This window comes from Antedon bifida, chromosome 7 (assembly GCF_963402885.1).
Source record: "Antedon bifida chromosome 7, ecAntBifi1.1, whole genome shotgun sequence".
In the NCBI taxonomy this organism is placed as follows: Eukaryota; Metazoa; Echinodermata; class Crinoidea; order Comatulida; family Antedonidae; genus Antedon; species Antedon bifida.
The window spans coordinates 26035533-26047378 of NC_136232.1; the positions used below are offsets into that span (position 1 = coordinate 26035533).

Genomic DNA, 11846 nt, shown 5'->3' on the forward strand with positions numbered 1-11846 from the left:
CCATATTTGGGCACATCACACTGGTTTTTGTCAAACTAGTTTGATAGTGTAAAAGGAGCTTAAAGGCAGAGAAGCACCAGAAGATGTTTCCTACCTTATAGATAGAGGTTGCCAAAGTGCATCCAGCTAGCTTTCAATATCACCATTTAATGTCCTATATGTTATACTGTTAAATTGATAGCTGTAGAAGTTAATTTATTCAGCTGATTTTTCTGATAATCTGTATACAGGTGGAGTTTGCTGAGCAGGTGTTAGGTTACCTGATACATGATATACTGACCTCTGGGAATGATGTCTATCGTCAGATATTGTCCAATCACATTCAAAGCTTTTTCGCAAGACATTGCGGTGATAACAGTAGCGACAGAGCCCCTACTCCTATGTCTATTGGTAAGTTTTTTTAGAAATTTCTACGTCTATTTTGTGCGTAGCTTACCTGGATAAACCGACAATAGCCCTTTCTCCTCGAAGAGCGATATATGAATATTTCTACGTTTACTCTTTTGACGGTTTAGTCAAGATGAATTAATTGTTTTAAGGTATGCCATTTAGCTTTTTTTTAATACTTTTTTGAGTATTTTATAATATATCTCTCTTTCTAGACATGTTTAGCCAACCAAAGAGTAAACACTCAACATCAGTGATGTTAGAAGTTGTTCATTACCTACGAACCCAGAAGAGACCTAGCACTAGGTAAGTGTTTACCCAACCACATTCAAACTAGAACTAGCTACTAGTACAGTGAAAATTTACTAACAAATTAAACAGTCTTTATCTTTATGATATATTTTTGTGTTTTTTTGTAGGAACGCAATAAACACAGCATGGGACAATAACTTTTGGCTAGATCTGGATTATCTAGTTGTTGCTATGGCAGCTAAAGCATGCTCCGCCCATTTCACCTGTATGTTATACACAGAGATATGGTGTGACCAACAAAGGTTAGTTGCATTATGGGTAATATATAATTAGCAATCAACCAATGAGAGAATAAGTGGACAGATTCAGCATTCAAGTGATATAGTGCAAAGTTAATTTTTTTTTAAATTTTATAACTATGAAGGAATGGGTCAGGACAGACATCAGGCATTGAGGTATTGTCCAGTTTAAGTGGTGACCATGGGATCAATGTCCAGCAGCTCCTACTGGATTCGTACCGCAATATCGGCGAACCAGATGGTATCTATGGTTATGGTGCAGGTCGCTTAACCGATACCAGTGCCAGGTATCTAAATATGAATATATGTGATTAACAACCATATCAAGAGTAACCCCCAAAGTTTTCTACTGATTCACCATCTGAAGTATGTTTTTACCAATTGATTGTCTGATGTGTAATAAATGCAATGTGCATTTGGTTGTCTCTAAAGATACAATCTTTTTAGGTCAATTGTAATTCCCTTTCCACCGACTAAAGACACCTACAAACTGTCTGAACAGTATATATTGTTTTGTTTGCTAGAATCCACACATATGAACATGAAGGCAAGTGGATGAAGTCATTGTCTGCTTATGACTGTCACCTGCAACAGGATCCATCTGCACCTGTGTCGGGCATCTTACAGGTGAGCTAGAGTGTTGCTAGGAGAGCATCGAATGATGGAAGCTTGTGTGAAATACATAGAATTGTATAGCTTTAAGTTGACTTGATGAAAGGCTGTGATTTAAGGTGTAAAAAATACACACTACTAGAAATTGCAAGTGAGTGCTGCGAGCAGGTCTGTGGAATATTGCAATGCTAAGACAATTTGCCTTTCTCCCTGAAGAAAAGTTTAGGCTCATAAGAATATTGTATTCCAGGCACTTTGTTCAACTTTTACCTTTTGTACAATTTATAGGGTTTGAAAAATGTTGGTTTAAACCATGTGATGGATACATATCTTAAACATTGTTGTGAGACAAGTGAAAGGTCAGAAGAGGTCAGTGAGGCTCGATATGAATCTGCATGGAGACTAGGACAATGGGACTTACAGATTTGCAATACCAGGTGAGTTTATTCTAATTTTGTTGACATAAATCATATTTTCTGATTTATAATTGGCTCAATATAAGAGGCTTATTCTTGGTGGTGGAGTTTTTGAGATGGGCTTGAATTGGTATTGTAACAATGGAAAAAAATACATATTGTCAGTATCAAACTAGTAATTTTATTTGTGTATATTATGTCAAAGTTCACAGGCAAATATTGGATTCCATGAAGGCATCTACAAAGCTCTAACTGCCATGAAGAACAAAGATGACGGTGCTTTCAAAGTTAACATCGATAAGGCTAAAGGTCAAGTAATCGATGACCTCTGTCATGTCAGCTTGGAGAGTAACCAGAATGTGTATCCGTTGCTGTGTCAAGTACAGATGTTAATGGAGGTTCAGCATAGTATGCTGTGTATTCAGTAAGTAGTCAATTAGTAAACAATGTAATAGAAATTATATAAAGCAAGAACCATGGTACAGTCAACTCTCCCACTACCGGACACCCTTGGGCTGGCCTAATATGTCTAGTTATTTAAAAAAATTCTGGTATTCTGAATATGTTTTTGGAACCTTTTAGACTTTAAAGTCTTATTTTGGGAGAGTGGATTAACAAATTTTAGCCATAGATGTGTTACAGTCCTCTCTCTTATGAAGAATCACTTTTTGAACTGCGATAACATTGGAGTCCGCCCTCTAGCCAATCTATAGAAGCTCATTGGTTTTAGCCATATCTTAAAGCTCTGTCTACAATATCAAATTTTAAGGGACAAAAAAATGTGATGTGCCAATATAACATATTATGGACATGATGATTTTATATCACTACCATATTTGTGAATATCACTATCACTACTATTTGGGCACATCAGACTTTTTTTGTCAAACTAGTTTGATAGTGTAGACAGAGTTTTAGATAGAGATTTTTAGCTCATGTGAAAGAAGTATTGCTTCAATTTCAACAAACAATTTAAACACTTATGATGCTTGGCTTAAATGCTAAAAGACATACAGTACTTGACACAAGAGTATATTATTGCTGTATTATTTATTACAGAAACGCTAGTTCAGACGCAATCACTGAATCCTGGAAAGAAACAAACACAACTCAAGATTTGGAGTTTGAATTTGTTGAACCCATTCTTGCCATTAGGTCATCCATCTTGGATATAGCTTCTGATTTGACCCCTAGGTCAACAACTATACAGGATGTGATGTCAGAACATCTATGGAGCCAATCAAAGCTGGCCAGGAAAGCTGAACGATACCATGTAAGATACAAATATTACATATTTTTTTCATACACTCAGTAACTCACCAATTACGGGATAGATAAACTATTTTTATAATTTATCATGCTTATTTCAGGCTAAATGCCAATTTACACAGACGAGCGGTAACGGTAATAAAACTATAGAATCTATGTTATTTCTAATGACCATTTATGCACAACAAGGAGCGGACGGGCAGTTTCCGCTCAGGATAGATACAGATTCTACGTGGACAAGCTACAAGGTTTTCCACTTACCATCTGCGTAAATTGACCTGCATGGTGTGGAGTTAAAAGATTCGTAAGTAACAACCCTGGCAGTAGGTCAGGATCGAACCCTGGACCTTGGGATTGGAAGGCAAGCATGTTAACCACCAATGTACAGCTCCACTACTACAGTTGCAAATATTGATATTTGTTTATTGTCTTTTTATCAAGCTACCATTACAATATTATAGGAATATATTTCCTCTCCTTTTAGATTGCTGAGCGAGCCATAATGCAGCTATCCAAGCTGAATGGGTCACGTGACGTAGGTGATACCAGGAAGTGGGTTTGGCAACTTGAAATGGCAAAAATGTTTTGGGGACGAGGAGAATGTGACACAGCTAAGCATTTACTTCGGAACTTTATTTGTCAAATCGCAAAGGTAAGAAATATTTTTTATTTTCTGTGGAATTAACAATTGACTGGTGTGTCTATGATATTGTAATTTTTATTCTGTTTGATTTTAACAGACGCCAAAACAAACTGAGGTATTTCGGTTAATCTACCCTCAATCCCTTGGTATTTATGGCCAATGGTTGGCAGATACACACACAGCAAGTCCCAATACAATCATGGATGACTATTTAGAAAAGGTAATGCAAATTAAACTTGTGGTTTGAGTTGTTGATCAATTTAAAATTATGGTGAATCTGGTAATTAGCGTTATCACAGAACCAGGCATAACTGATTCAATGTGTGGTATTTTGCCATTGATGTGGAATTGCAGTACTACATGCAATCCTGAATAGGTTTAATACAATTTCATCTTCATGTTAATTAATATATAAACTTAAGCCTTGTCTACACTATCAAACTTTATGTGACAAAAAATGTGATGTCATATCACTACCATATTTAAGCATATCACTACCATATATGGGCACATCACACTAGTTTGATAGTGTAGACAGTGCTTAATAGATATCAATTTTGTATGACAGGCTGTGAACATCTATGATGTCACTAACAACACCAGTGGGCCTGCTATTCAAGCTTACCTGTCCCTGGCCCGCTTCGCTGACACTCACTATCAAAACATTAGCACCTACATGAAGTCTAAGGTGTTTGAGGATAAGAAAGCGTTGTTGTCAAAGTGCCGGGCTGATCTGGAATGTCTTGAGGCTATGGGTCATCAGCCTACCAAGTTAGTATCCTTAAAAAAAACTTTTTTTTTTCATTTTTTTTAATATGCCATTTTAATGTCTCATAATATTTATTCACTTTGACCAAAAACTGAATAAAAAAAAATTTATTACCTGAAAAAATGTAATTTAAAGTAAAAAATACTGCCTGAAATGGTTTTGGTTAAAATTGTGAATATTGTGAAATAATTGGGTTTTTTTTGTTTTTTTTTTACAGAAGTGAATAACTTTATTAAAACTGCAAAATGACCTCTTTAAAGTCTGATTTTATTAATCTTCATTGTTCATGTTTTTGGGGACAATACATCTTTAACCGAAGAAACTAACAAGATCAATCTGCCAATACATCCATGTACAGTCAACTTTTAAACTTTATTTTCCATCCAAGGTATCAGCGGACATTGGAGAAGCAGAAAGAAATAGATGAGACAGAGGTAGCAGCGATGGAAGATGACAAAGCAAACTATCTTCACAAAGCCGTTAATTGGTATCTGACGTGTTTGATGTCATCAGATGAAAACGACATCCGAACATTCCGTGTTTGTTCACTTTGGTTCGACAATGCCAATGACCCAGATGTCAATTATGCAATTGAAGTCAGTTTTGTATTATTGTAAAATCATTGATTATAAATGATTTAATGGGAAGATTTGATTACAAAATATTCACAAATATTTATTATTTATTTATGAAAAAAAAAAAACATTTTTTTTTTCAATACTTGACAAACATACATTTTATTTTGTTATTACTATAGGTTATCTAAGATTAATACTTAAATTGCTTGTTTCAAATTTTTTTGATTACAGACTGCCCTCACAAAGCTTGAAAGTCGCAAATTCCTTCCGTTGATGTACCAGCTAGCTGCTCGTATGACGACCAAAGTTAACGGCAAGGTCAAGTTTCATCAGGTTCTACTTGATGTTATTCGCAAGACGGTAGTCGATCATCCACATCATACATTACCAGTCATTTTGGCACTTGCAAATGCAAATAAGGACACCCAACTGTCCAATAAGAGATCTGCAAGCCGTAGAGGAGATGCTGGACAAAATGTTGAGGTTTGTTTTATCATTTTTGCCACTTGTAAATGCAAATGAGGAAACATAATTGTCCAATAAGAGGTCTTCAATCTATAGAAGACAAAATGTTGAGGTTTGTTTTATCGATTTTCTTAACACTTGTAAATGCAAATAAGGAAACTTAATTGTCCAATAAGAGGTCTTCAATCTATAGAGGACAAAATGTTGAGGTTTTTTTAATCATTTTTCCTACCACTTGTAAATGCAAATGAGGTCACCCAACTTTCCAATAAGGGACCTGATTGATGACCTGATTGATTGAGTTATTAGTTAATTAATTTCCTGATTAATTATTTGTTTTGTTAGGAGAGAATGGTAGCAGCTCAGAATCTTCTAGAGGATCTGAAATCATCATCCGATTGCTGTGTGGTTATCAAGAGTCTAAACACACTGTCATTGGCATATATCAAACTGGCCTACCATGATGTGATGATGTATAAAAGAGAAACAAGTAAGTAGGCAACACTTCCTTAACCAGACACCATCTCAAGTCTATTTTCAAAATAGAATAGTAGGAATTCTAGTTTTGAATATTAGTTTGTTTTTTTTTCAATCCATTATTAATATTTTTTCCTTTACAAAATCATATGAATATCTAACATCTATATATCAATATAAATTTAACATGACCAGGACATCCTTTTTAAGAGAATTTGAGCATTAAAAAACAAAACAAATATCATTTTGTTTACATTACAACTCCCTTGTTAGGTAAACCTCTGAGGCACATATTTTACTAATCATTCAATTCTGAATATTTGCTTCATAGAGCCCATCAAAATTCCATCCAATCAGCCACTCGTACAGATTAAGGATCTTGAGCATGTTGCCGTGCCAACACTAGATTTACCTGTGGATCCATCTTGTAACTATGACGATATAGTTTATGTAAAAGATTTTAAACCAACCTTCAAGCTGGCTGGTGGTGTGAACCTTCCCAAAATCCTTACCTGTGTCGGGTCAAATGGACGTGAATATACCCAACTTGTAAAGGTCAGATATTTTTGGTTATAATTGATATATATTTCATTATTATTGGTTAATTTGTTATTCATATGTAAGTAAATTGGGCAGGATATTGGGTCGATAACTGTCCTCTAACTTTCAAAGGACAAACGGAACCCCCTGTAAAAAATAATGGATAATAGAAATAATTGACTGTTACAGAATTGTGAGATACATAATTTTATTTTTATTTTTTATTTTATTGAATCGAAACCAACAGCGATAATTAACGCCACTAACAGGTTTGATACAAACAAAGCCAGGACTGAAGCACCTTGATTGGTCCTAACATTGATCAAGGGCTTCTCTCGTCCAGTGCCCACCTTGACCAAAGGAAAGGCATAAGCCAATACGTCTGAGGCAGATACTAGATGCAGGGGCTGCCATAAGAGTCAGCAGTGCTGATTTCAAATGTCTAACGGGACCCTAGCTCCATATACAGCACCAGATATTCCCAGATGGTCTCCCATCCAAGCTCTAACCAGGCCCAACGTTGCTTAACTTAGGTGATCTGACGAGAACCGGTGTTTCAACGTGGTAAAGCCATATATAATTGTTTATTACTTTCAGGGTCGGGATGATTTGCGTCAAGATGCGGTTATGCAACAAGTCTTTGGATTGGTCAATTCCCTGTTGCTGAAGAATCCAGAAACAAGGAAACGAAAATTGCATGTTAGGACGTACAAGGTGAGACTTGTATAAGTTTACCCTTTCATTAGTTTTGATTTATTAAATTGTTTACTTTTTTGGTTCCCATTTGGATGCAACGCATCATAAGTAATTTGACCAATCAAGACGTGATGATCATCCAAACTGCTACTTGTGATTGGTCAACTCAGTTGCGTTATGTCTACATAGGAACCAAAATTAACTTTTCAAAATCCACAATTCTTACAATACGAATTATCATTGTTCAATTTGTTTAGGTTATTCCATTATCTCAGAGGAGTGGTTTGTTGGAGTGGTGTGCGGGAACCATGCCGTTAGGCCTGTATCTAACAGGTAACACAAAACCATTGAATGGTGCCCACAAACGATATCGGCCAACTGACTTGACAGCATTGGAGTGTCGCAAGAAAATGAACGTATGTAATTTTTGTTTAGAAATATACCTTATTTGAATTAAGAAATTTGATTTTCGTTGACAAATTTTATTTTATAGACAATCTAACTAAGCAGAAATATGGTCCTATTGAAACAATTGTAATTGTGTTTGAAATGTTTAAAGAATCATTTGCTTTTGTGAGGTTTAATTGGTACTGTACTCACAACCTATGTGATTTGGTTTTCAAGAGGCACTTTTAGGAGATATACAGTATGTTGTGTATGGTATCTATTCCAAAAACAACTAAACATAAAGCTCTGTCTACACTATCAAACTAGTTTGACAAAAAAGGTGTGATGTGTTCAAATATGGTAGTGATATGCCCAAATATTGTAGTGCTATGCTCAAATATGGTAGTGATATGACATCATCATGTCCATAATATATGGGCACATCACATTTTGTTGTCACATAAAATTTGATAGTGTAGACAGAGCTTAAGAGAGCAGATAGTAGTACCTGCTGCAGAAGGGGTACTACTATAACTATATTAAATCATTAGAGGTGTGATGCTATATTGCATTAATGTTCTACAGTATGGATGGAAAAAAAGATTTTATTTTGTCTTTCAGAATGCCCATGACAAAGCACAGAAGTACACAACCTTCCTGCAAGTCATGAAGAACTTCAGACCTGTATTCAGGTACTTTTTTATGGAGAACTTTGTTGACCCAACCTGTTGGTTTGAAAGACGTCTTGCGTATACTAGAAGTGTGGCTACTTCATCCATAGGTAAAATACATTTGTGAAAATTAGAAAATGAATTCTGTCACGATTGTTAATACTGTACAAATAGTTGTGTTCTATTTTAAAATTGGCAAAGGCAAATTAATATATGGTTACAGTGGCAAAATAGAGATGATAATTAACTAAATTAGAAAAATACCAAGCTCACTATTCCTGTTTTGTCAGGTCCAATGGATGCACATTAAAAAGTAGATAGAGTAGTGATATAATTGTTGTATTTTAGATATTTTGTTTTCTTTTTGCCATCTTAGTTGGTTACATTGTTGGCCTTGGTGATAGACACGTCCAGAACATTCTGATAGACTGTAACACAGCTGAACTAATTCACATTGACTTAGGTAAGTTGATTTGGTATTGTTATTATAAATTATCTTCATCATCATACCCATCCTCTTTGTATCCATCATCATCATGATACGCAATCATTTCCTCAAAACCTCTTTTCTTCTTAGTAATTCTTCTCATCATCATCTTCATTATTGTTATCATTATTGTCACCAACATCTCTCATAAACATCTGTATTTTTATCTTATTACTCTTGTTTCAGTGTTGTTTTCCCACCGTTCATTTGATGAGTTTATAGGTGATTAACACTCTATTTATTTATTATTTATTTTATGTAGGTGTTGCTTTTGAGCAAGGCAAGATTCTGATGACACCAGAAACTGTTCCATTCCGACTGACAAGAGATATAGAAGATGGAATGGGTGTTGCTGGCGTGGAAGGAGTCTTTAGAAGGTAAATACTCATTGATACAGTCAACTCTCTCAATACTAGACTTCATTAGGTTGATCCAAAATATCTGGTTTTCTGGAGTGTTTGTTTTAAACACAAAGTCAACTGCGTCTCCATAGTGATTTTTGTACAAACATTACACAAATATGTATATAATTTTTTTAATTTCAGATGTTGTGAAAAAACTATGGAAGTGATGCACAACTCATGTGAAGCTCTTCTCACTATTCTTGAGGTCAGAGTTTAAAACTTGTAATGTTTACGGCTAAAGGGTTTTTCACACCTGTTCCGGTCCGGCGGTGGAAAATCCAACTGAACGTCAATGTTTTGTTTTCACGTGGCTACGCAGATATCGATTGGCGCATAGCCGCTTGGAGAGTCATGAAAACGAAACATTGATGTTCGATTCGCCGGACCGAACCCATGCCGGTACAGATGTGAAAGACCCTTTAAGGTTTCTAGGATGGAATCTCTATCTTTACTATTTGCATGCATTAGATTATCTATAATAATATTTTGTAAATTGATTGTTTCTCTTGATGTAAAAGTAATGAAATATTTATATTGCAGGACTGTGCTCAAATTTACTAACATCAATTCAAAAACAATTTTTCAAAATACTAAAATAAAGATAGTATGTTTTAAAATGTTGGTTTGTGGCTTTTAGGTGCTACTCTACGATCCGCTGTCTGATTGGACGATATCGTCACTAAAAGCTCGTAATATACAACAAGATCCGGATACATCATTGACAGGGACTCTGGATTATAACGACAACGCAAACGTTGAGGGCAGTAGTACCAAAGAGGTTAATAAGATGGCAAAGAGGGTGCTGTTGAGGTTGCGACAAAAGCTACAAGGAGAAGAGGACGGCGTAGTGCTTAGCGTTAGTGGACAAGTGAGCAGGTTGATACAAGAGGCTAGAGATGTTAAGAATTTGGCTGGTTTGTTTCCTGGCTGGCAACCATGGCTTTAAACTTAGGTGCTTAGTGTTAGTGGACAAGTGAGCAGGTTGATACAAGAGGCTAGAGATGTTAAGAATTTGGCTGGTTTGTTTCCTGGCTGGCAACCATGGCTTTAAACTTAGGTGCTTAGTGTTAGTGGACAAGTGAGCAGGTTGATACAAGAGGCTAGAGATGTTAAGAATTTGGCTGGTTTGTTTCCTGGCTGGCAACCATGGCTTTAAACTTAGGTGCTTAGTGTTAGTGGACAAGTGAGCAGGTTGATACAAGAGGCTAGAGATGTTAAGAATTTGGCTGGTTTGTTTCCTGGCTGGCAACCATGGCTTTAAACTTAGGTGCTTAGTGTTAGTGGACAAGTGAGCAGGTTGATACAAGAGGCTAGAGATGTTAAGAATTTGGCTGGTTTGTTTCCTGGCTGGCAACCATGGCTTTAAACTTAGGTGCTTAGTGTTAGTGGACAAGTGAGCAGGTTGATACAAGAGGCTAGAGATGTTAAGAATTTGGCTGGTTTGTTTCCTGGCTGGCAACCATGGCTTTAAACTTAGGTGCTTAGTGTTAGTGGACAAGTGAGCAGGTTGATACAAGAGGCTAGAGATGTTAAGAATTTGGCTGGTTTGTTTCCTGGCTGGCAACCATGGCTTTAAACTTAGGTGCTTAGTGTTAGTGGACAAGTGAGCAGATTGATACAAGAGGCTAGAGATGTTAAGAATTTGGCTGGTTTGTTTCCTGGCTGGCAACCATGGCTTTAAATGCTAAATTTAATGCCAATTCTGGGCTTGATTACTCTCATGGTCAGTCAACTCTGTCTAGTCAATTGACCTTTGGTTGTGGCCAATGGGCTGGTACAAAATGAGCCCAGTTGACATCTAGTAGGACAGTATTTTAGTGTAATATTTGGCTTTAAAAGTGCTACGGTTAATTCTGGAACTTGATTTACTGGCATGTTCAGTAAAATAAACTTCAGCAACCAACCTTCCCTTGTGTACAGTAAGTTTGTAGAAAAAGAGCTCAGTTCCCACAATACAACTGTAGGATAGCTTAGTGTATAACAGTAAAATTGGTGCTTTTAATATTACATACAAAGTTGGCAATATGATCAAATATCAAACCAAATTTTTTTTAATGTAGAATCGTCTAATATATTATAATCTTCATTGTACAATTACGTATGAACATTCATTTTTAAATAGCTTGCATATATGTGATACTAGCTAACACTGGATGTTGTAAATTAGCTTTAACAGCAGAAAGTGTAAACAAAGATTATCTGAAAATAAAGTTTTGTATACTTCATCATTGACATTAGTTCCATTGACCTTAATCAGATCAGGTTTGAATATCTATTAGAAATAAACACATGCTTTATTGATTCAAAAGCAATTTAATAAGGCACTGTATTATGTACTGTTTTGTAATTATATACATTTTGAAATAAAATACAAAAGTTATACTGTATAAATATGACTGTGTTGGAACCGGTATGTTGGGACATAGCTCACACAGCTAGAGCAAGCCTAGATATATAAATATGACTGTGTTGTACATTGGAACCGGTATGTTGG

The 11846-nt window shown here is 35.8% G+C and overlaps 1 protein-coding gene and 1 pseudogene across 1 annotated transcript in view; one reads left to right on the forward strand and one right to left on the reverse strand.

The window, feature by feature from the left end:
• Positions 1-11716, forward strand: part of LOC144849026 (serine-protein kinase ATM-like) — a 31027-nt gene extending 19311 nt beyond the window's left edge. Inside the window, exons 39-60 of the mRNA XM_078705979.1 lie at positions 231-390; positions 603-693; positions 807-941; positions 1064-1225; positions 1463-1565; positions 1839-1987; positions 2172-2390; positions 3026-3239; positions 3720-3887; positions 3976-4098; positions 4447-4649; positions 5036-5243; positions 5457-5708; positions 6036-6180; positions 6499-6722; positions 7305-7421; positions 7661-7819; positions 8412-8571; positions 8838-8924; positions 9211-9325; positions 9494-9557; positions 9990-11716. Coding sequence (XP_078562105.1) covers positions 231-390; positions 603-693; positions 807-941; positions 1064-1225; positions 1463-1565; positions 1839-1987; positions 2172-2390; positions 3026-3239; positions 3720-3887; positions 3976-4098; positions 4447-4649; positions 5036-5243; positions 5457-5708; positions 6036-6180; positions 6499-6722; positions 7305-7421; positions 7661-7819; positions 8412-8571; positions 8838-8924; positions 9211-9325; positions 9494-9557; positions 9990-10298 — 3567 coding nt within the window. The 3' untranslated portion in view covers positions 10299-11716. The remainder of the gene's footprint in view (positions 1-230; positions 391-602; positions 694-806; positions 942-1063; positions 1226-1462; positions 1566-1838; positions 1988-2171; positions 2391-3025; positions 3240-3719; positions 3888-3975; positions 4099-4446; positions 4650-5035; positions 5244-5456; positions 5709-6035; positions 6181-6498; positions 6723-7304; positions 7422-7660; positions 7820-8411; positions 8572-8837; positions 8925-9210; positions 9326-9493; positions 9558-9989) is intronic.
• Positions 7168-7285, reverse strand: LOC144849266 (5S ribosomal RNA; annotated as a pseudogene).
• Positions 11717-11846: the final 130 nt, after the last annotated feature.